This window comes from Emiliania huxleyi (genome assembly GCF_000372725.1).
Source record: "Emiliania huxleyi CCMP1516 chromosome Unknown EMIHUscaffold_21, whole genome shotgun sequence".
Lineage (NCBI taxonomy): Eukaryota > Haptophyta > Isochrysidales > Noelaerhabdaceae > Emiliania > Emiliania huxleyi.
In genome coordinates, this window is record NW_005200507.1 from 986,879 (window position 1) to 1,009,806 (window position 22,928).

Genomic DNA, 22,928 nt, shown 5'->3' on the forward strand with positions numbered 1-22,928 from the left:
CAGGCGCCTGTTGATAGGTCCAGGTGATAGCCCTGGATAGTCAATGCATACGCCTAGTTGGGCCTCAGATCGCCCGACCGCGTCCCGGTGCTCTGTGGTCGGATTTGTGGCGCGCGGGCCCTCCGGAGGCCGAGGATGGCCGTGGCGGACCACGAGCTCTAGGAGGTAAAGTGTCAGTGAGTATATTGTAGAAACTGACCATGTGCACAATATCTCTCAGTCTAGCTAAGCCAGAGGGGAGGCGATGCCGGGCCCGGGGCCGTACAGCAGCTCAATAGGTCAATAGTGCTTCGCCGGCGTGCGTCCCGGAAGCGGTCCGTGGGAGGAAACAACGCCGACGGCGCTCTGATTCGACTTGGAGCACTTGGAGTGCAGTGTCCAGTGATCAACCGCACATCGACTTTTAACTTCAAACAAAGACATTGGCACCCACGCGCCGCTGCGCGGCGCGTGCCACTGTCAAGAGCGGATCCATCAGTTAGTTGTGTTCACGCCGGCATCGAGAGAGAGAGATTTTAGAAAACCACAAAGGTCCTTATCAGCTGGTCGGCCGCCATTCGGGCCTCCCGGTCTGCTGCGGCGGCGCGGCCGGTCGAGGCCGGGCTCGGCCCGGCCCGCGACGGCTGGCCGCCGACGAGCGCGCTCGCGCTGCTCGTCAAAATGGCGGCGGTGGCGATTGCGGCGACGGTCGTGTTCAGTCGTACAGCGCTCAGGCGTCTGTCATCTGTCGTCTGTTGTCGCATTTCGCGCACACGCGCGCGCCGCGCGACCCGCGTCGCTCCGCGAGGGCATGAGCCTTCCGCGATATTCGATCCCGCAGCCAAAAGCTGCTCGCTCGAACCGCGGCCGACTCTACCATCGCGGCCGCAGCTGTTGAGCTCTCCAGAAGACTGGTGCCTCATATGCTGCCTCCCTGCGGATGCTGCCGGCGAGCCTGGCGGTCCGCTGTACTACAAGGAAGTGCTGACTCGATTCTACCTCGAATTCTTCTACCCCCACGACTCGGAACGCGAATGTGACAGGACCATCGGGTCCTTCAGCCACCAAAGTGAGATCACCCGAGAGCAGCTGAGCCTGCCTCTGGCCTCGCCTCCCTCTCCTTCAGGCATTCGTGGCATCCTATGGGTCGTCCAGAGTATCGACCTCTGGCGAGTTAGCCAGCCCCACTTTGAGGGCGCCATGAAGTACAGCGATCGCCACCTCGCTGGCCTCTCCGCAGGCCCCCCCGACCGCGTCGAACTCATCGGCGCGGGCTCTCTCGGCTACGGGACCGGCCCCAGCTTCGGCTGAGGGCTGACAAGCTGCCGAGCCCAAATCACTGTGGGAGGCGTGATTTCTTCTCTGGCATCGTGTCCCCGACAACCTGCACAGATTTAGGCCGCGAAGTACCTGGAGCAGAAAGAAAGAAAGAAAGCAACAAGCCAAGTACTTGGAGCAAAGAAAGAAAGAAAGAAAACAGACAACCCAAGGGAGGGATGGGAGGACGTAAAAAAAGAAAGAAAACAGACTCTTAGCTCCCCGGCCCTGGATGTGCGGTTACTGACTGCACTCCAAGTGCTCCAAGACAACCCAAACGAGGGATACTCGTAGGGGAGGAGGACAGGGTCCACACCTGCACGAGCAGGATTTTGGAAGGACGATCAGGGGGACAGGTGGGCTCTCCTGCTCCTGACAAGGGACACGACAGGCTCGCAGCGCGGTGCACGGTGGAATCCCAACTCCACTGGCGGTCTCATCTCAGTCTAGCGACCTTCCTCCGGCTTCTCACCGGCAGTCTCTCACTACCACGCACGGGCACACTGACACAGCTCACAGCGTCACAGGGGTGGCAGGGGCGGCGGCATGAGTCTCCCACATACTATGCGGGCCTCACTAGAGGTGCGGCCTGCGCGTGTCCTCGCCCTTGGGAAGGTCTTGAGAGGGAAGAAAGAAAGAAAGAAAACAGACAAGCCAAGGGACGGCGCCGCCACCACACAGGGATTTTAAGGAGAGGTGTGTGGTGCGCTAGCCGTCGCCCACCCTAGGGAGTCTGCCTCTTCCTATCTCTCTTCGCAGTCTTGAGAGGGGAGGGGAAGCCGCCCGAAATACTTTTGACGTCGAGCATTACCATGCGCCCCAGCCCGTGGCTGACGCTGGCAGCCCTCACCTCCTGCGCAGCTCTCTCGCTCTCGCCCTCGTGCGCGCTGCCTCGCAGGCCGGCGGTCTCGCGCTCGCCGCCGCCCGGCATGATCAACAAGAAGCAGGCGGAGCTGGCCGCCATGCTCGAGCGGGCGCGAGCGGCACGCGAGGGCGGGCTCAGCGAGGCGACCGCCCCGCCGCCACCGCCCAAGCGGCCAAAGCCCCCACCCGCGGCAAAAAAAACGGCCGTCACCCGGGACGACATCTTTGCCGCCTTCAAGCGGTCGAATCAGCCGTCCACAAAGCCCGCGCGGCCGTCGGCGCCCAAGGCACACCCGCGGCCGGCGGCGCCGAGCGGCCCATCCCTCGAGGAGGAGTACGCCGCCTTCGACGCCATGGTTGCCGGATCGCGCACAGGCCGGCAGGGCCGGGCGCTGTCATCGGAGCTCCTCACCTCGGGTGAGCCGCTGCCCACGCCAGCCAAGCTGTCTGCGCTGGCTGGCCACCCCACGTCCTTCGACTCGCTCGCCGCGCTCGCCGCCGGCCGCTCCTACCTCGTCCTCCTCGCCTCGTCCGAGCCCATCATGTCCAACGCCCTCCGCTCGGACCTCGTCGCGTTTGCGTCTCGCTTCCCCGGCGCGAAGCTCGACGCGGCGGTGGCGGCCGTTTCGCGCGTCGCGCCGGCAACCTACCGCAAGCTCGAGCGCAAGGGCGGCGTCTCCTTCCCGCTTCTCAGCGACCCGGACTCGGCCTGGCTCTCGCAGCTCAACGTCGACCGGAACGGAGGCCCGTGCGGCTACCTCCTCGACGTGGCGCGCGGCGGCGTGCTGCTCGCCTCCTTTGGGCCAGCCGACCCGGCGCCGCTGCTCGACCGGGTCACCGCCGCGGTCGAGGCGCGGGCAAAGGGATCCGCCTCACCCACCGACGCGGCAGCTCCGGCACCGCCCGCCCCAAGCACCGCCGCCGAGGCGGAGGCGGCGCGCAGCGAGAGGCGCGCGGCGGAGCTGTTTGGCGCGCTGCCCACCGCGGCTCCGCCGCCGCCGTCGGCGGGTCCGGCGGATGCGGGTGCGGATCTCGAGGCGCTCCGGCGCGAGAACGAGGAGCTCAAGGCGCTGCAGGCCCTGCAGCGGGAGAACGAGCAGCTCAAGGCGGCGCTGGAGGCGTCGCGCGCCGACGAGGCGGCGGCGGCGCAGAGGGAGGAGGCGGCGGCGGCGGCGCAACAGAGGGAGGCGGCGGCGGCGGCGCAGAAGGCGGCCGACGACGCCGCGAACGCCAAGGCGGCAATGGCACTCGCCGAGGCGAAGGCGCGCGCCGCGCCCAAGCAGAAGATGCCGAAGCAGAAGAAGCAGGCAAAGAAGGCGGGCGGCCCGGCAGACTCGAGGCCGCGTGCGGCCGATGACACGAGGCCCCGCGCGGGCGCAGCCGGCGCTGACGCGGCTGGCGCTGACGCGACCCTCCGGAAGCAGCTGGAGGCGGCGGAGACGGCGCGGCGGGCAGCCGAGGCGCGCGCAGAGGAGGAGCGGGCGGCGGCCGCTTCCGCCGTGGCGGCGGCCGACGCGGCGGCGGCAGCAGCCCGCGAGGCGGCAGCGTTGGCGGCGTCGGAGGCGGCGGCACGCGCGCAGGCTGAGGCGGCGGCGGAAGCGGCCGCTCAGGAGGTCGCCGCACAGGCGGCCGCCGCCGCAGCGGTGGGTGGGAGCGAGGAGGGGGCGGGGGAGGAGGAGGAGAGCGGAGGAAGGCGAGGCGCTCCGCACGCAGGGGACGCGCTGCCCGGCCTCGACCTGAGCGGGCTTAGCCTTGTGACCGGGCTTAGCCTTGTGGGCGGCGGCGATTCGCAGGCCGCCCCGCGCGACCTGCTCGAGGCCGCGGCGGGCAGGAGCGCCGTCCTCTTCCTGTGCGGCGCGGCGGATTCGAAGGGGACGCTGCCGCAGGCGGCGCGGCTGTGGGACAGCCGGCTGGGCGGGCTAGCCGCCGAGGCGAACGCGAGCCTGGCCTCCGTCTCGGTCGGCGAGGCGGCCGCCATCTACGTCGCGGCTCTGCGCGCCGCGGCGGCCGCCGCTCCGAGCTCGGCGGTGCTCAGCGACGCGGGAGGAGGCTTGCTTCGCTCGCTCGGGGTGCCGGAGCTGCGGCCGGGTAGCCTCTACGTCTTTCTGCTCTCGGCGACGGAGCCGGGCCGGCTCCTCGGCTCGTTCGGCGCCACCGAGGCGGAGCGCGCGTGCGAGACGGCGCGCGAGATGCTGCGGCGGCGAAAGGCGCAGCTGGCGGCAGAGAGGCGTGCCGTGGAGGAGGCCGCTGCCGCCGAGGAGGCCGCCGCAGCCGCGGCCGCCGAGTCGGCTGCGTCGCTTGTGACGCCCACGTTTGTGCCAAGGATTGCGTCGGAGGACGACGCCGCCGCGTGGGAGTCGCTCGTCGGGGTGGGCGGCTCTGGCGGCGGTCGGGCAGGCGCCTCGAAGGGGGCGGTCGCACTTCGCCGGGGCCCGCGCCCGCGGGTGTCGGAGAGGCGCCCCGGGAGCAGCAGCCGCGAGGGGGTGCGCGAGGGGGGATCCGCCACCGCTGCCGGCCCGCCGGCGGACCGCTCGCGGACGCCGTACAAGATGGTGTACTTGCCTGGCGTCCTCGCGCTGATTGGCATGCTGAGGGCGAGCGACGGCGTGGTCGCCGTCACCACGTCGCGAGTGCGTTCGCTCGAGTACACGCCGGCTGCCAGCGTCGAGGAGGGGGCGCCACTGACAGTGGCCTTTGCCGGCTTTGGACGCCGCTCCTCCGTCCGGCTGCTCGCGCGCGGAGGCACCGGCTGGCGCGACAAGACCCAGCAGCTATTCATTGAGACGCGGCGCGACATGCCGCTCTCCGCGCTCCGCGAGGTGTTGCGCGGGCTCGCCTTGGCGCGCGGGTTTGAGCTCGTCTTTGCGAGCAGCATCTGCGCCTCGGACGGGGCAGGGTCGACCCGCGCCGGCGCAGACGCGGCTGCCGAGGAGCAGGCCGCGGCCGTTCGACGGTTGGAGGCCGCCGGCGCCACCGATGGCAACACCGATGATGCGGCTTGGCTGTGGGAGGACGACGGGCTGTAGCTTTCTCGACAGCTCGTTACGGTTACGCGCGACGGCTGCTAGAGTGTGCTAGTCTAGCTAGTACCGAGAGAGGCATGTGGGCATGTCACACGCAGCACACACACATGGGCTGGTGTCCGAATAAGGGGTAGAAGCTCTTTCACACACACAGCCCAGGCTGAATTTTGACATTTGGGATTTGGGCAGCACCTCGCCGTCTTTTTACCCATCTCCTATAGTAGAGGTGTCCGTTTTATTTATTTATTTTTATAGCACCTCGCCGTCCACCGCTCTCTGGAGGGCGCTCTCTAGTTAGCGCATGCACAAGCCACAACGAGACAGGTTGTGCCGCAGAGTTGGAGCAATGGAGATGCTCGGAGCGAATAATAGCCTCACGTCTCGATCAACTATCACCCACCGGCCGGATAAGCGTGGCCGCCGCCGTCTGCGGCCCCGCCGCCGCGACGCGCAGCGCCTCCCTCCGCTCGAGCTCCTTGCGCAGCTCGAAGCGCAGCGCCTCGGACACCACCCGCCGCTCGGGCTCTCCGAGGCTGCGCCACCAGCTGGCGAGGAAGGACGCCTTGCGCTGCGCGTGGCGGGCGCACCGCCGCTCCGCCGCGGGCAGCGCCGCGCCGGCGCACGCGCACGCACGGAGCAGCTCGTCCAGCCCGGCGAGCGCCATCGCCGCCCGCCCTCCCGCCGGGTCTCCGAGCAGCGTCTCTGCGTCGGCGACGGCACGCGCGCCAAAGGCGGGGGAGGTGGCGACGGCGGGGTCGTCAGCGGAGAGGGCGAGCCGGAGCAGCGCCTCGCTGGCGGTCGGGTGCACGCCCGGCACGCTGCCCGAGAGAGTGGCGCACAGCGCGAGCAGCGCCGCGCCGGCAGAGAGCGGGTCGTCCTCTGGCGCGCCGCAGTGCAGCCGGTAGACGTAAGCGTAGCCGACGAGCTGCTCGAGCAGCGAGTAGCGCAGCCCGGCGGGCACGGCGCGGCTCGTCAGCGAGCGCAGCGGCGGGATCGTCGCCGGCAGCGGCGGAGCCCCCTCGAGGAAGGGTGCGGCGGGCCCCGCCCCTGCCGTGGCCCCTGCCCTCGCCTCCGCCTCCGCCTTGCTCCCCGCCCCAGCTTCCACCAGCGCCCCCGCCGCGGCCGCGTCCACGGGCGCCTCGGCGGCGGCCTCGTCCGTCACATCCACCACCCTCGGCGCCGGGGCGGCGACGCACCAACCGCCCGCCACGGACCCGACGACAGCAGCCGGAGGGACACGCTCCCACCATGCCGGGGCCGCCTGCAGCCGCGCCGCGAGCGAGCCGTCTGCAACGAGCCGGCGGAAGGTGGCGCGGCCCGCCTCGCTCAGCAGGCTCGCCTCGTCGAGCAGCGGCCCTCCGGCGGGGTCGCCCTCGCCCTCGCCCTCGCCCTGCAGGCTCGCGGCCGAAAGCAGCTGCACCAGCGCCATCCGCGCCGGCTCGTCCAGCTCGCCCTCCTCGTCGCCGCTCGCAACCGCGTCGAGGCCGTCATCCTCGCTCCCCTCGCCGTCATCCGGTATGCCGCCACCGCCGCCACCGCCAAGAGCCCGCCCATCGCCGTACTCGCCCTCAAAGCGGCGGAGCGTCTGCAGCATCTCCGAGCGCTGCTCGGGCGTGGCCCGGGTCTCTCGCAGCACGCGGGTGGCCTCCTCCTCGTAGAATCCCTCGGCACAGCCTATCGCCAACAGAGCGTGAGCGGACAGCGGCAGCATGCTCGCCGGGAGTGCTGCGCGCACCCTCAGAGTGGCTGCGGTAGCAGGCGAGGCAGCAGTACGCGACAGCGCAGCGCGGGCACTTGTACTTGGCGTACTGGCGCGTGCACACCCCGCAGACGCGACTCGAGGTCTCGAAGAGGCCGGGCATGTACGTGGGGGCCTCACACAAAAAGAATTTTACATGGAACGGGACCGGCGCGCACTAAAGAATTCTCGCGCTTTTTCCTTCGGTCTTTTGTTTCTTTTTCCCTGTTTTCTAATCTCCACATCCGATCGGCCATCCCAAGAACTACCTTGGGGGGGGGGGGGGGGGCGAGAGGTGTACTGACTACTGTACGTACGTATGAGGCGTCACCCAACGGCCGCTCAGGTTCGAGGCGCCGTCCTCCGTCCATGTGCCCTCGAGCCTCATGGTGTCGACCGCGGCCGGCAAGGAGTCGGCGAGGCTGCGCATGATGGCGGCGTTGTGCTCCGGGCCGAGCGTCTCGAGCACCGCCTTGATCGTCACCTGGTCGACGGAGGTGTGCAGCCACGCCCGCTCGTGGAAGATGTCCTTGACGCTCGCGCCCGCCGCGGCGAGCACGCCGGTCAGCTCCGCGATGCCGCCCGGACGGTCGCTCACCCGCAGCGTGAGGCGCACCAGCCGCCCGTCGGCGGCGAGGCCGCGCTCGATGACGCGGCCGAGCACGTTGACGTCGATGACGATGTTGCCGCCGCAGAGCGGGACGACCACCTGCTTCCCTTTGAAGTCGGTCGGTCCAGCGGGCCGCCGGGCAGGAGGGCGGCCAGGCCCGTCGCCCCGCCGCGCTCAACCACCATCTTTTTCCCCTCGACCAGCCGCAGCACCGCGAGCGCGACGTCCTTCTCCTCCACCCGCACAACCTCGTCGACGATGCGGTTGCGATGTGTCCTGCTTCAAGAGCGTGGCGGTGCTTGGCATGCACTTCTGCGATCCCAATCATGGTGATTGAGCGGGTGCCTAACAAGGAGAAACGCTCGAAGCCCGACACGGCCGTGCTACGCGTTCGGCTTCAGAGCCACGGCGAAGGCGTGCGGACCGACCTGCGGCACCGCGAGGCCGTCGGCGAGCGTCGGCAGCACCTCCGCCGTCACCGGGTGTCCCGCCCGCAGCGCCGCGGTGTACGAGGCGCAGCGCCGCGGCTCGACGCCAACCACCTGCGGGCGCCGGTCGTCGGGGTCGGGGTCGGGGCGGAGGCTCGGGTCGAGGGTTCGGAGGCCAGACACCCGCCAACCTGCACCGCCGGGTTGAGCGTCTTGGCGGCGAGGGCGATGCCGGCGATGAGGCCGCCGCCCCCGATGGGCACGACGAGCACCTCGCAGTCGGGGACCTGCTCCAGCATCTCGATGCCGAGCGTGCCAGTGCCCGCGATGACCTCGACGTCGTCGTAGCCGTTGATGTAGGTCAGTCCCTGCAGCGCGGGGTCCTGCAGCGCATAGTCCTTGGCCTCGCCGATGTGGTCTCCGTGAATGATGATGTTCGCGCCGAAGAGCCTGCAGTTCTGGACCTTGGTCATCGGCGCGACGGTTGGCATCACCACTGTCACCGGCACGCCCAGCTGCGAGCCGTGCCACGCGAGGGCTAGCGCGTGGTTGCCGGCAGAGGCGGCAATCACGCCGCGCCGCCGCTGCTCCTCGCTGAGCGACATGATGGCGTGCGTGCGCCGCGCTCCTTGAAGGAACCCGTCACACTCCTTCTTCAGGTGGATGCTACAACCCGTCATGTTGGACAGGTGGTACGACGGCCTGCACTCGGTTCGGACGATGCCCGACTGATGCGGTGGTGCGCCCGAACGACGTCCTCGAACCGGACACAGTCGTCGGCTGGAAGGTCATGAGCCGCTGCGGAGGAGAAGGCGCGCAGGCGGCGAGACGAGCGCAGGCAAGGACGGAGCCGACGCATTGTCGAGACGCATTGTAGGAATTGGAGAAGGCTTCCGCGCGCGGCGACGGCGGGCCGCCGCGGCGCTCCCGCTCCTCGTCGCCTGACGCGCCGCCTGCGAAGCGGGCCTCTTCTGCCGGCTCCTCTGTCTCCGGCTTACGACTCCGAGACACCGGACGAGATCACGAATGAGGCGCTCCTCCGGGCTTGCCGCGCATACGGCCTAGGCGAGCGCTTCCTCGCTGCGGCGCAAGAGGAGGGCACCTTTGGCGAGTGGTGGCTCGACGAGCTGCCGATCGAGGTGGCTGCGGCGATCGCCCGGCTGATCAAGCACTACTCCGCGCTCCGGCGCGTGGGTCGAGAACTCGCCCGGCAGCCCTAGCCGGGCCCCGCGCGCTGGCCGCGACCGCGACCACGGCCCTCACTCGAGCCCGGAACCGTCCGACTGTAGCGCCTAGCACACCTCTGTCAAGAGTCCCCAGAAACCCGAGGAATCACACAGTCCTGTGTGATGCACGCCCTGCGAGCGGGGCGGGGGGCGCACTGTGCCTCTGTGTTCGTGCGTCGCCCATCTCTCCTGGAGATGACTGAGCTCTATTTATTTACAGTTTTAAGGAGAAGAGGCGGACGCCAAAGGGTGTGGGCGACGGCTAGCGCATCACACTCCTCTCCTTAAAATCCCTGTGTGGTGGCGGCGTGCCGTCCTCCCATCCCTCCCTTGCGCCTTGGGTTGTCTGTTTTCTTTCACTTTCTTTACCAATCAATAAAGCGGTGCAAAAGTCCCAAGGAAATCTAACAACTTCATCATTTGGGTTTGGCATTTGCTCTGGGGGGAGGCGGGGCTCCTAGGGGGTACCCATGCGGGGGGGAGATGGGGTCCCATGGCCCGCCGCAGGCGGCATTTTTTTTTCTACTTGTTCATGAGAATTTCGCGTATTGCGACCATGCTATCACGCCTTGCGACAGCCTGTCGGCGCTGCTGACCGTGCCCTGCTGCACAATTGATCACCTGCATAGCTCGCGGCCTTAGTATCAGGCATTCAGTGATGACCTGATCCTACGGCCAGGAAGGTGTCCTTCCAGCGCGTGCACGCTTCTGACGCAATGCGCGTCGCCTCGGATTGGCTGCTGGCACTCTCGAGGCTATGCCTACACAGCCTCGCGCGCATGGGCAGTCAAGAGAGACCATGCACCTTCTCACGACAGCGCCGGTGCCTCTCTCTTGGACCGGCAAACGTGGTGGTCTCGTGTCACCAATGTGGGAGGACCAGTGCGGCATCGCGCCATCGACAGCTCTGAACTGCGCCTCACCACTGACCGGGAAGGCCGCCAAGTGGGTCAGCACCGATCGCACATTGTGGCAGCAGTCAGCGCGCATGTCTGATAGCTAGAGCAGCAGCGTCAGGGTCGCAGGGTCGGATCGTGTCAAGCCTCTCGCCCGGCCGGCCGCGTGCAGACGTCGGCCTGTCTGCTGCCTGGCTGGAGTGATCTGTTGGCGGTCAGTACGACCGATCAGGTTGGACGGTTTTCTGATGATTGGAGGGTCTATCTGTATGTACTCCTCGAGATATCTCCAAATCTGCCCTCTAATCAACCGTATCATTCGGGAAGTCGGTGCTAGCTGAGACTAGTGGAGCCGGGGCCCCGTTTCGCGTTTGCAAATTTTCAAATTTTGCAACATACTCCTTACTCCGCACCCTGCGGCGCGCGGCGCACGGTGCCTCCGGGGGCCCCCGCCTCCCCTGGCCAGAGCGCAGAGGGCAGGGGCCTGTTTTGTGTTGATGTCAACGAGAATCGAGATTAAATTCACAAGACAAAACACGCAAGTTCATGACGTTCATGCAGTACGAGTCTATCATGCAATATATATTAGAGTTGTGTCTGAGTTGTGTTGGTTGAAGACTGCGCGCGAAACCAAGGCGCAAGGGCTGCGCCCTGCGCGGCGCCGACGCGGGCAGGCTCTCTCTGCCCGCTCGGCGCTCGTCTCGGCCGAGTCGCGACAGGGGTGCTGTGGCTGGCGGTGGCGCTGCCGGCGCGCCTTGACGCTCCCGGAGCCCCGAATTCGACGCCCCTCACGCCCTCCCCTCCTCACGAGGAGACAGCGCCGCCACGGCTCCCGCTCCTGCGGCCGGCACCGCGGGCACCGCGGGCGGCGGAGGCGGCACGGCCGTCGCGTCGCGCCGTGAGGTTGCGGGGCGCAGCAGCCGGGTGGTGACCTCGACGCCGAGGAAGAGGCACGCGTTCGCGGGGAAGGCGCGCACCACCGCCGCCGTCCAGCCGCGGAAGAGGCCCTGCACGCCCTCCGTCGCGACGATCCTCCGCACGAGGGGGAGGGCGCGGCTCTCCGCGCCCGACTGCACACGCGTCTTGACAACGTCGAAGGGCAGCACGAGCGACCAGCCGATGCAGCCTCCGAGCCCGCCGGAGAGGAAGACCCACCCCGTCGCCAGCTCCTCCTTGCGCTGCACTCCCGTCAGCCGCATGAAGAGCGTGCAGAGCGACTCGTACGAGCCTGGAGAGGCGGCGGCCTGGGGTGGGCGGGAGCGGGCGCGGCGGGCGGGCGAAACGATGCGGCGGGGCGGGGCGCGGCGCCGTAGAAGAGCGTGTTGTACGGCACGTCGCGACACACGAGCGAGCCGATGCCGCGGTAGAGGCCGGAGAGGCCCTCGCTGCCGACCAGGCTGCGGAGCTCGCGCAGCAGGGCGGCGGGACCCGCGTCGACGAGGTCGTGGTTGAGCTGCAGGCGCACTTTGAGCACCTCGAACGGGCAGATCGCCACCGAGGTGAAGACGCCCGTGACAGCGCCGAGCCCGAGCTCAGTGCCGACCGACGGCCGCTGGCCGCCGTCGTCGACGCCGAGCGCGCGGCGGAGAGAGCGCTGGACGGTGATGCCGACCGAGTTCTCCGCAAGCGCAGAGGAGAGCGCCGGCACCATCCCGCGGTACAGGGCGAGCGCCCCCTCGGTCCTTGCCGTGGTGAGGAGGCAGTCGGCGAGGCCGCTGTAGGCGTGGCCCGCGCCGCCCGCCTGGAGCCGCGCCTTGGCGACGTCGAACGGCAGGCCGCCGAGCGTGCAGGCTGTGGCACCGACACAGCCGGCAGCGGTGTCCACCAGATCCGCCATCCGAGGAGTATCGAAGGCGTTGGCAGCACAGGGGCGTGCGCTTTCTTTCTTCAAGTGCGAGGGAGTTTTGTCGTAAAATTCTTGAAGTCTCAGCGGCCAAAAGAAGTTGTCGGCTATCGGGCGCCTCTCGTGCATGTGGCTCTTACGTTTTTCGTTTTACCGTCGTTTTCTTCCCCTGCTTGCTCACACACGCGCACAACTCTGGTTGACGGTTGAGACCCTCCCTCAACCCTTTAGTTGGGGGTTGAGGCCTCCAGGGCCTATTCACAGCCTTGTTATTGAGAAGAAATTACGGCCTATGGCGCTGAGAGAGAGAGAGAGATTTTTAGAAGCCAACAAGAAATGTGGCACACAGAGTGATTTGGGCTCGGCAGCTTGTCGACTACCAGCCGGAGCCGGAGTCGGAACCGTAGCCGAGATGGTCGTCGGAACCGTCGGAACCGTAGCCGAGATGGTCTTCGAGGGTGTCGAATATGTCATTCGCCTCGCTAGTGGAGCCGGAGCCGGGTGCATCGTGACGGCTGACAACGGGATTTCCGCCACTGGTTCGTCCTCCTCGGAGTCGTCTTCCCCGGCTTCCTTCCGCTCGGCTCTTCGCTCGGTACGTTCGGTGTGGCTCATCCTCCATGCCGTGAACAGGCGCTTTATCCACCCTATATTCTTCTCTCGTTCCTCTGCCCGTGCCTTGGTCTTGTCGTTGTTTCGCACCCATGTCTGTATGGCAATCGAGGCTGCCTTCCCCACTACCTGTAGTTCACTCGTCACCTCCCCCGCGAGCTCCCCTCTCTTTCTTTCGGGTATGGGGTCCGTGAGTCAGCGCAGCTGCCGCTCAGTATGTGCGCCAACGACGCCTGTGGTGGCTCACTGTCTTCTTGTTTCCAGTCGTCCCAGTCTCTCAGTTCTCCGAGTCTCCTCCTTGCCTCGCGCGCCTCTTTTGTGGCCTAATCCCTAGCCGCCTTGCACGCTCTGCATCCCCAGAACGCGCTTCTCGTGGCGGGGCCCCTCATTCCCCGCTTCTTTTCCCCCTCTAGAATACGCCTGTGGTGCGCCCCATGTGGCACCCCGACCTGTTGTCTCACCCTGGCCCCCAAGATCGTTTTGGTCGTCACATTGTGATCCCCGACGTCGTCAAATGTCGCCCGCCTGTCCTCCCCCCCGTTCTCGTCTGGTAATCTCATTTTATTATCCCATCGATGTTTGAGGCTGGCTACCGCCACTTCGCTCCACAACCGTCCCGCCACCCCTGCCGTGTGCGACCCCGGCCTCACCTTCTTTCGATATTGCTCGCACACCCACTCGTGCGCGCTCTTACACATGTGTCCGTACGTCCGTCGGTCCACTATCTCCCTCTTCTCTGTGTTCCCTGCCGCCTCCCTTCGCACCGTGTACATGCATGGTCGCGTCCGCACCGCGTCCCGCACCACTTTCGAGGCGTCCTCCGTGTCGTTATTTCCGAGGTGTGCTGTCGCCACCGCGTCGGCGTATGCGTTGCAGGCTATTCCCACGTGTGCTGGCACCCACATGAAGACCACCGCCTCTAGCTTCGATCTGTAGTAAGCAATCGCCTCTAGGAGCCCACCTCTCTCCCAGTCCCTCAGGCCTTCTGGCATCCCTTTGCGGTGCGCATTCTCAATCTGCTGCAGCGCGGGTTTGCAGTCGCATAGCACTAGGCACCGCCGCGATTGCGCATCGCTCGCGCTCGCCATTTTGCGTAAGTACCACCGCTCTGAGTAGATTGGTGCGCGGCGTTTTTTTTGAGAGCGCCTTCGTTGTTAAAAGTGCCGCAATCGTTTTTTTTGCCTAATCAAGGTCGGCGGAAAACTGCGCTCGGCATCGTTGCTCGGCATCGAGCAGCATCTCCCGCCAGACCGGTCTCGACGGCGGCACGCTCTCTCTGACCTCAATGCGCTCTCTACTCCTGCATCCGCTCACTCGGCTGCGGGCGCCCACCGCCTCAGCATCACGCGGCGGCGGCGTCCGCAGCGACCTCGGAGTCCTGCTCTCGCCAGAGACGACTCTCGAGCCGCTCAACGCAGCGACCGCGCCGTGGCTACGCGCTGTGGTGTGGACCGACTTCCGGCTCGCGGTCAGCCTCTTTGTCGTGGCGCCACTCGCGATACTGGGCTGGTCCGCCTACGCATGCCGACCGTCCGCGCTCGGTGGCTGCGGGGGCAGGTCGCAGGCGGCTGAGGCGACTCTGCGAATCATGACCAGCTACTGGCAGGCGTCGTCACTGCTGCTCGTTACGGTGGCCTTCAACATCCAGCAGAGCCAGCTGGGTGTCCCGACGGGGCTGGTCGCCCAGGCAATGATACTCGTGAGCCTATGCTGGTGGTCTGATCTCGACGAGGAGGTGAGGTCGGCCGAGCCCTCCGCGTTGCGCGCCGCCTTCTTGGGATGGCGGGCGCTGGCGTGCGTGGCTGCTGCGGGCGGCGTGCTCGTGCAGGCGCCATTCCAGCCGTGCCTCGCCCTTCCTGCTCTCGCGTCCGACGCGAGCTGCGCTGCTTGGCTCGAGCCGCCGCTCTTCGCCGCCAGCCTCGTGGGCCTCACGCCCTCGCCGGAGCTCGGCAGGCTCGCCGACGGCTTTTGTGCGCTCTACTTTGCCGTCCTGGCCTACTACGGCGCGGTGATCCTGCCACGGGTCGGCCGACGCGGGCGAGCGCCGCGGCCGCGCCTCATGAACGTGGGATCACCCATCGGGGCGTGGCGCATGCTGGGCTTCATAAGCGAGCAAGATGTGGAGTGAACACGTGGGTATGCCATCCAGAAACAGAGATAGAACTGGGCTCGTACGTACGCGGTACGGTAGACGAGCGCGCACTTTACTCTCTCTGTAGCAAAAGGTTGCTTCTATGTTGCCCCGATGGCGATGCCGATCGTGCTGCGGTCGTCCTGCTGTTCTGCTGAACAAGCTCTCCTTGAGCACTTGAGCACTGCCACTGGATAGCTGTGTCGATTCCGCATGGTACAGGACCCCTCGATCGTCTCGCCCTCCCTCGCTGGTGTGTTCATTGGGGGGGTCATAACAAACACGGCTCTACTTCTAGCTCTCCTCATTCGCTCTTGAGGTCTTTATTTGGCTTCGATCTAGAGCTGTCAAACGTTAAGAGCTGAACAGTGTTGCTAGTGTTAACAGTAACAACAGAACAACAGTTGGGCTCCCCAACAACAGTAGCTAACGTTAGGCCAGCTGAACAACAATAAGGAAGGCCTGGCAGTGACCCACGACGATCTCCAGCGTCCAGTGCGGGTAATACCCGAAAATACCTGGAAAAACCCAGGTATTTTCGGGTTTTACCCGGGCTTTTTGCCATTTTCTGCTTGCTGGCCGCTGAACAACAGTAACAACAGTAACAAACAGTAACAGCTTGGGCTGGGGAGAACACTTGAACAACGTTGAGGATTTTCAGCCAACAATAGTGCAACTGTTAGGCCCAAAGTTAACGTTTGACAGCTCTACTTCGATCGCGGATCGGTCCTCCGTCATCGGTCACCGCCACATCCGGCCCATGTTCGCCGCCGACGTCTATCCCAGAGTGAGAGAGGTGATGGAGAGGGTGGACGAAATTTTTCGGCGGCGTGCACCTCGTCCTCGATCCTCGATCCTGTACGTGTTTGTTATGACCCCCCCCCCCCCCCCCCCCAAATGAACACACCAGTGAGGGAGGGCGAGACGATCGAGGGGTCCCGTGCACATGTACATGGAGCACCATGCGGAATCGATCGAGACCCTACCTGCTACCACTGTGTGTGTGTGTGTGTGTGTGTGTGTGTGTGTGTGTGTGTGTGTGAGTGAGTGTGTGCTCACTCGATCGAGTGCTCAAGCAAAGGTGGATGGTAAGAGTTGCCGACGAGGTCGTAGAAACAGTTTTTAGAAGAAGGGGTGGACGGTAAGAGTTGCGCTCGTAATAGCAATTTCACCGGCGTAAAACTTGCAGATGTGGGAATTGCGGAATCACGTGCGGAATAACTCCAACAAGGTGTGCTCGCCGGGGACACGGAGTCGGTAGAAGTAGCCGAGGGGCCCGTAGGAGAGCGACTGAACGAACTTCAAAGCAGCACGGCAGCAACAACCGACGAGTTCGGAGCAGATGCTCGCCCGGCCTGGCGCAGCGGCCTCTTGCCCCGACGGCACGTACCCTCGTGGCCTCTACCTCGACTTTGCTCTCGGCGACGAGACGGTCAACAACCTCGGCGGCTTCCCTGGGGGAGAAGACGTCGGCGGCGGCGTCACCTGCGATCCAGATGCGCCCAACCAGCCTATGCAAGACTACTGTCCTTGTGGCTGCGGATGCCGGTGCGACAACGGCGACGTGGTGGCTCCGCCGGGCACCGCGCAAGAGCTGCGCTACAGCCGGGTGGGCCAGATCTTCGACGGGAGCGGCCTGGCCCCGGCGGCGGAGATCGACATCGTCGTGACCAACACAACCAAGTACACGCCGTGGAGCTCGTACAATACTGGACACCACGAGGGCGGCACGTTTGCGCAGATCAGCCTTCTACAAGGCACGGACACCACGTTCCGATACAGCTTCCGCGACTCGGCCACGGACGAGCTTGTGGCGGTGGACTACGCCTTCGACTTTTGCTTCTTTGACCTCGACACCGGGCCGGGAGGATATATGAAAGAGACGCTGTCGGCGTGCGGCGTCGACGGCTACTACATGCACGGCAAGGTTCCGTCTCGGGGCGTCATCCTTGACTACCTCTGCCCAAACATCGACACGAGCGGCTTCATGAAGGTCAGCCGGACTGGCGACTGCGCCGTCGCCGAGGGCCTTCGGGAGGGTCGCGGCAGCGACAACCCGCAAGAGTTCTACGAGGTGCTGATGAAGCGGGCCGGAGAGAACGGGGGCAGCTACAGCGGCGAGTGCGCCGACTACGACCTGTGCCCTTGGGAGGAGCCGTTCGGCCACATGAAGTGCAGCGACCCGATCGTCGACCCCTCCACAGGCGACAAAATCGAGCGCGTCGACGGAGTGAACTGCGGCTTCGGCGTGTCGGGCTACGAGCGGCCGCCCGGCGTCACACCCGACATAATCAACTGCCGGGAGGGCGAGGGGCCGCGGGCGACGGGCGTGTACCCTTCGACCAACACGCACGGCAAGGCGGGGAGCCCGTTCCGGTGGACGATGCCCAAGTTCGTCTGCATGGAGTACCCGAGAGGCCTCTCCCACTTTCAGGTGTCGTACTCGGTGAGTCCCGACCGACCAGCAAGCAAGGGCAGGTTTGGCAGGAACTTCCTCTTTGCCGGCTCGGGCGTGCCGCGGGATTGCATTGGGCAGTCTCCGCCACCGCCGCCGCCACCACCGCCGCCATCGCCACTGCCATCGCCGCCACCGCCGCCACCACCACCATCTCCATCGCCGCTACCGCCGCCATCTCCGTTGCTGCCGCCTCCGTCACCCCCGCCACCGCCACCTCCATCACCCCCGCCACCGTCTCCTCATCCTTTGCCACCACCGCCGCCATCGCCGCCACCGTCGTCGCCGCCGTCGCCGCCGCCATCTCCACTGCCTCCACCACCATCTCGGTCGCCGCCGCCACCGTCGACGTCGCCACAGCCACCTCCGCCGCCGTCCCAATCGCCACCACCTCCCTCGCCGCCTCCCTCGCCCCCGCCCCCGCCACCACTACCTCCTCCGCCACCGTCGCCGTCGCCACCCCCATCGCCGCCATCACCCTCGCCTCCGTCGCCGCCGCCGCCGCCGTTACCTCAGCCCCCGCAATCTTCGTCGCCGAGCCTTCCACCATCGCCCCCGTCCCTCTGCCCCGACGGCACGTACCCTCGTGGCCTCTACCTCGACTTTGCTCTCGGCGACGAGACGGTCAACAACCTCGGCGGCTTCCCTGGGGGAGAAGACGTCGGCGGCGGCGTCACCTGCGATCCAGATGCGCGCAACCAGCCTATGCAAGACTACTGCCCTTGTGGCTGCGGATGCCGGTGCGACAACGGCGACGTGGTGGCTCCGCCGGGCACCGCGCAAGAGCTGCGCTACAGCCGGGTGGGCCAGATCTTCGACGGGAGCGGCCTGGCCCCGGCGGCGGAGATCGACATCGTCGTGACCAACACAACCAAGTACACGCCGTGGAATTCTGGCGACAACGGCCACTTTGCTGGCGGCACGTTTGCGCAGATCAGCCTCCTGCAGGGCATGGACACCACGTTCCGATACAGCTTCGTCCGACCCGGCACAGCCGAGGGTCAAGTTGTTGACTTTGGCAATCCCACTCCCCCGCCCGCCCGCCCGCCCGCCCGCCCTCCCGCGCACGCGCACACGCATGCACTGCCACTGCCATGTCGCATCAAACCGCACGACCTTCATCCCTCTCGTACATCGATGAGCACGCTTCCCCTGTCCGCCCCACAGCTTTCGATTTCTGCTTCTTCGACCTCGACACAGGACCCGATGGTACAATGGCAGAGACCCTGACGGCGTGTGGCATTGACACTGCTCAACCAGAGGGTGGCTACTTTATGCACGGCAAATTACCCAAAGACTCGCACGAGCTCTCCGCCCGCGGCAGCCTCTGTTCCAACATCAAGACCACCGACTTTATCAGCATCCACCAATTCGGAGACTGCCTCCGAGTAAAGGAAGCGGAGGTGCTCAAGGTGAAGACGGCAGGCTGGCGGCTGGAGGCTTCATCACGTCTCATATGGCGCTCGACAGTGCCGGGCAAGAAGCAGATAGACCTCTCGCTGGCGCCTCAGCGCGACCCCCTTGCTCCGCAGCGAAACGACGGCTTTGTGGTCGCGCCACATGGTCTACTCGGGCAGTCATACGATGGGGACCAGATCGCCGTTGACGGCCGGGTGGACCATTACAACGAGCTCTGGAAGGCCCAAGGCTCGACGCACGAAATCACCACTCGGGCGCAGGCGGAAGGTGCTATCGAGGGGAGCGGTGACGACTACAAGATGACGGAATTTTTCGCAACCGACTTCAAGTACTCCCGGTTCTCAGCCGCACAAGCCCCGGTCCGCAACGTCACTCGACTCTCGGGAGCCCACCGCACAGCGCTGCGCCCTGGCTCTTCCAATTGGAATGTGGCGGCCGGCATGGCTGGTGACGATGAGAAGCTGGCGTAAGCCCGTCGGGCTCGTGCGTACACACACACACACACACACACACACACATACACACACACACACACACACACACAGAGAGAGAGAGAGAGAGAGAGAGACTTGAGAGAGATGACACACACACACACACACACAAACTGGCCGCCCACACACCTACCAGGCTAACGACACACGTGTTGCGATGCGAATTGTTTTGCAGATTTTGTTCGCAATAAATATATCGTCAAGAGAGAGTGGAGCGATGCACAGCGTTTTCCCACGTTTGCGGCCGCCGGTGTGGTGCGCGTGTTGTCCATGTTAAAGTATTCAGTAAACACATCGGCGGCATACTCTCGGGGGGTCTCTCTCGTGCTCCCGGGCCCACAGGCGCGCGCGCCACGCAGTGCGCAGGGCGCTCCAGAGACGCGCATAGAGTGGGATGCCACCTCCGACACGCGCGCGTCTCCGACCAAAACGGACGGCCGGCACGCATAAGCTTGGGTGGCTCCTCAGTCCTCTCCGCCGCCTCCCGCAACCCGAGAGCGTTCATCTCGGCCCGAGTGGCACAAGCGAGGGTCCAATGCGCGTTGCGGTGACTAATCTCAGCCCTCGAGCTCACCTCGGAAGGTATTTGCCGCCTCGGAGCTGCGGGAGAGCACTGCGCGCGGGCCCTGCGCATACGCACCTGGGCACGGGACGGGTCGGTGAGTGTCGCAGCGGGTTGGCCCGCCCAGCGCCCTCGCAGCGGCGCGGCTCTCCTTGCGTCTTGACAAGAAAGCCCTCGGTCACCATCCGCTTCGAGATGAGGTCACACACCTGCGGCAGGGGCGCGGGGCGGTCGCGGAGTGGGGGTGGGCGCGCGTGGCCGGCCGCGGCAGCCCGGGGGCGGGCGGCTCGCCTTTGCGGTACCGAGGCCGGGCAGCGTGTCCTTCTCTTTGAGTCCGAGCTTGGGGAGCCAGGTCTCGGTCAGCTCGCTCTCGGGCAGCCTGCCGCCGTGGTCGCTCAGCAGGTTGAGGACCGTCTCCACCTGCGCAGGCCGACACGCGTGGGCGCGCTGCTCGGGCGACCCAACACCACTCGCCAGCTGCGCACCAGCGCGTAGAAGACGAGCTTGCCGTCCGCCGGCTCGGGCGCGACTGCGCGGGGGAGCACGTTGACGAGGAGGAGCTTGGAGGCCGCGCCACCGCCCACCGCCCGCTCCTGCGTCGCCTCCTGCGTCGCCTCCGCCTGCGATGGGCCGGCGGCTTGCGAGGCGTCGGGCGCGGCGTCCGCAGCCGAGTTGGCGGTGGCCAGCTCCAGGCCGCAGAGGTGGCGCAGCTTCTCGTTGGCGGCGGCGATGACCGCCTTGATAATCTTTCCGCCACGGTCCGTCCGGTCCTTGCCGAGCACGGCCTCCTTGAGCTCCGTCCTCGCCAGCGGCTTGCGGCTGTGCTCACGCATCAGCACAAAGCGGACGGCGGTAGCGCTCAGCTTCTCGAGCTCCGCGGCTTCCAAAGGGGGCGCCTGCGTCGCCTGAGACGCCGCCTGGGAAGCCGGGGGCTGGGACGCCTCCGGATCCTCATCGCCATCCCTGGAGCGCTTCCGCGGCATCAGTCTTGCGGGCCTGGCACTGGAGGGCGACTGCACCGCGTAGTTGGAGAAGAGAGTGCTTCCCAGCTCCCGCCAAGCCAGTCAGTACTCGCATAATGTGGGTAAACGAAAAAAGTAGCGCCCAATTCGTCTACGTACGGCTTAGTGTGTGGTTGGGGTGGCCTCAGGCATCCCCAAGGGAGCCTCTGCGGTGCCACATAAGCAGCTGAGTGATTGTCGAGACTTTAAAGGATTCGTTTGAAGAAACGCAAACAAGACAAACGGTACTATGGTCACCAGTAAACGAAAATTCGACTTTGAGGGATCATATCTCAAAAGGCTGGGTGAGAGCATAGCATTATTGTTGCATATTATACCACATAAGGTCAAACTTGACCCCAGAAGCATCAAGAACCCGATGCTCCGGCTCGACTGTGCCGGCACACTGCCTCCTCGCGCACGCTGCTCGCAGGCCGTTGCGGCCCGTGGTGCGCCAGAGAGAGAGGTCGACGCGTTGCCCCCGCCGGCGACCCCGCGCGGCTCAGGCCAGCCAGAAGGTGTGTGGTGACGGCACCGTGGCAGGAGTGCGGAGAAGAGCTCGCCGAACGCGAGCAGCAGATGGCCAAAGTGTGCCAGCGCGAGAGCCTCGCGAGCGGGCGCAGAAGGAGCTCGCCGTGACACGATGCCGGGCGGTGGTGGTGCTCTGGCGACTGTGCACAGTGGGCAAAGTCAGGCTGCAACAGGGCAGCACGTTGGTAGTGCCCTGCTGCAGCCTGGCCTGACATGCACAGGGCGAACAGAGGCGGTACTATCGTCCGGCGCTCGTCACCGAATCTGGGCGAACTTCGACCGCCGCCACAGCTCACCACGAGCACGCAGCGACAAAATGTTGACTGTATGGAAGTCGAGGCTGGTCCATAGGAAGAGGCTGCCGTGCGAGCCGGCAGCAGGCTGGCTCGTCGTGGACTGCCGCGGCGACTTTTTTCGGTGTCTTTCTTGATAGTACCGAATACGGTACTTTCGTTTACCCACACTCTGCGAGTAACACATGCTAGCCGGCCGCCTAGCATGGACGACGGGGCACACGCACTCGCGGAACGCAGGGCATTACACACGAGGCGTTGTGTGCGTTCTCAGGGAAAGGCATAACCAGAGACAAAAGTATAGTCAGAGGGGCAGCAGTGGGGACCCCCACTCACGGCCCCGCGAGCGCCTGCAGCGAGATGTCCATCGCTGCATTGCCATTGGTTCTCGCCAAGCATGCGCGCACTGGTTTAGTGCGCGCAATGCGCGGGGAGGGCGGCCTGGCCCTCGCCGGCATGGCAAAGACAGGGCAAAGAAGGCGTCGGGCGGGCGCCTGCGTCCTCTCCACAGGCACAGCGTCTGCCGTCTGGGTCTGCGGTCTCGCTGGCGCCACGTGGCGCGCCAGGCCGAGCGATCGGCGGCCAGCTCTCCCGCCAAGCCACAAAAAGAATTTTAGCGGCGCGCAAAAAGAATTACACTCTGGAGGTATAATTACCGACTTGACGCACAATATCCTTTACAGCAGAGCTGCCGAGAGACGGCTCTCAAAATACGCCCCCTCCAGGACGACCGCGAGCACGTTCGCATGCGGCACGGGGAAGGGGGGCTCACAGAGTGTCAGACGCTATTGTAGACTTAGGAACTCTAGTAGGGAGCATGGCGGGCTATGCGACATCGTAGTTGAGGGCGACCCCCTCGAGGAAGTTGCGCAAATCGTCCGAGGCGACGCGGCAGACGGCGGACTCGAAGGACTCGTGCGCCACGCGCGCCTGGAGAGCGAGGCGGGGAGATAGGCGGAGAGGGGGGGGCGAGGGGGGGGGGCACGGGGGCAGGAGAGTGCGGGCGCGGGACCGTCCGCACCTTGACGCGCGGGTCTCGCGCTGCCTCGAGGAAGGCCTTCCCGAACGCGTTTCGCCCGCCGCTGGGGCCCCAGAAGCGCGCCGAGCCGAGCACCGCGACGACGAGGTGCGTACGGTCCTTCTTCGGCGCTGCGATCAGGACCGGGATGGCCTCCTTCGAGTTTTTGCGCGTCTCGCGCAGCGCGTCGGCGAGGAAGAGGGCGAGCTTCGTGAGCGACTGCTCCTGCGTGAACTTCTCGGTCTCCACCGACTCGCGCAGGATGACCTGCAAACGGCGAGTGGGGGGGGGGGGGGGGAGCGAGTCCCGAGTCGGCACGGGCACGCGCGGGGGCCCCGCCGCCTCTGCCGCCTCTGCCTGGGTAAAGTCCCCGAGCTGCTCGAAATTCCCCGTCGCGAGGACGGAATGGCCCCCCCAGATCATCGCGCGCATGAGCTCTTTGGACCGCTCGATGCCGCGCTGCTGGACCTCCTCGCGCGCCTTTGCGCTGC

The 22,928-nt window shown here is 65.9% G+C and overlaps 6 protein-coding genes across 6 annotated transcripts in view; 2 read left to right on the forward strand and 4 right to left on the reverse strand.

Annotated features, from left to right (window-relative positions):
* Nucleotides 1-2,106: 2,106 nt before the first annotated feature.
* EMIHUDRAFT_463151 (hypothetical protein) lies at nt 2,107-5,186 on the forward strand (the record flags this gene model as incomplete). Its single annotated transcript, XM_005780965.1, has 1 exon — nt 2,107-5,186. A coding segment is annotated over one exon (3,080 nt), but the record flags the coding sequence as incomplete, so codon positions are not given.
* Nucleotides 5,187-5,440: 254 nt separating this feature from the next.
* On the reverse strand, nt 5,441-8,783 carry EMIHUDRAFT_450038 (hypothetical protein). The gene is made up of 9 exons (XM_005780966.1): nt 8,151-8,783; nt 7,969-8,073; nt 7,711-7,779; nt 7,253-7,630; nt 7,101-7,190; nt 6,919-7,027; nt 6,316-6,857; nt 5,813-6,201; nt 5,441-5,716 (listed from the first exon to the last, which is right to left on the reverse strand). The coding sequence occupies exons 1-9, from the start codon at nt 8,637-8,639 to the stop codon at nt 5,569-5,571; spliced, it is 2,319 nt and encodes a 772-aa protein (XP_005781023.1). The 5' UTR covers nt 8,640-8,783; the 3' UTR covers nt 5,441-5,568.
* A 1,797-nt stretch (nt 8,784-10,580) lies between these two features.
* On the reverse strand, nt 10,581-11,926 carry EMIHUDRAFT_434836 (mitochondrial carrier). Its single transcript, XM_005780967.1, has 2 exons — nt 11,390-11,926; nt 10,581-11,309 (listed from the first exon to the last, which is right to left on the reverse strand). Exons 1-2 carry the CDS (start codon nt 11,916-11,918, stop codon nt 10,870-10,872), a joined length of 969 nt encoding a protein of 322 aa, XP_005781024.1. The 5' UTR covers nt 11,919-11,926; the 3' UTR covers nt 10,581-10,869.
* Nucleotides 11,927-13,821: 1,895 nt separating this feature from the next.
* Nucleotides 13,822-14,664, forward strand: EMIHUDRAFT_204534 (hypothetical protein; the record flags this gene model as incomplete). The annotated part of the gene is made up of 1 exon (XM_005780968.1): nt 13,822-14,664. The coding sequence occupies one exon, from the start codon at nt 13,822-13,824 to the stop codon at nt 14,662-14,664; it is 843 nt and encodes a 280-aa protein (XP_005781025.1).
* Nucleotides 14,665-19,526: 4,862 nt separating this feature from the next.
* Nucleotides 19,527-20,634, reverse strand: EMIHUDRAFT_463153 (hypothetical protein). The gene is made up of 4 exons (XM_005780969.1): nt 20,080-20,634; nt 19,886-20,014; nt 19,746-19,803; nt 19,527-19,672 (listed from the first exon to the last, which is right to left on the reverse strand). Exons 1-4 carry the CDS (start codon nt 20,575-20,577, stop codon nt 19,590-19,592), a joined length of 768 nt encoding a protein of 255 aa, XP_005781026.1. The 5' UTR covers nt 20,578-20,634; the 3' UTR covers nt 19,527-19,589.
* A 1,443-nt stretch (nt 20,635-22,077) lies between these two features.
* The window catches only part of EMIHUDRAFT_463154 (hypothetical protein), a gene marked incomplete at its 5' end in the record, with an annotated part of 3,686 nt that continues 2,835 nt past the window's right edge, over nt 22,078-22,928 (reverse strand). Inside the window, 2 exons of the mRNA XM_005780970.1 lie at nt 22,078-22,349; nt 22,441-22,704. Coding sequence (XP_005781027.1) covers nt 22,245-22,349; nt 22,441-22,704 — 369 coding nt within the window. The 3' untranslated portion in view covers nt 22,078-22,244. The remainder of the gene's footprint in view (nt 22,350-22,440; nt 22,705-22,928) is intronic.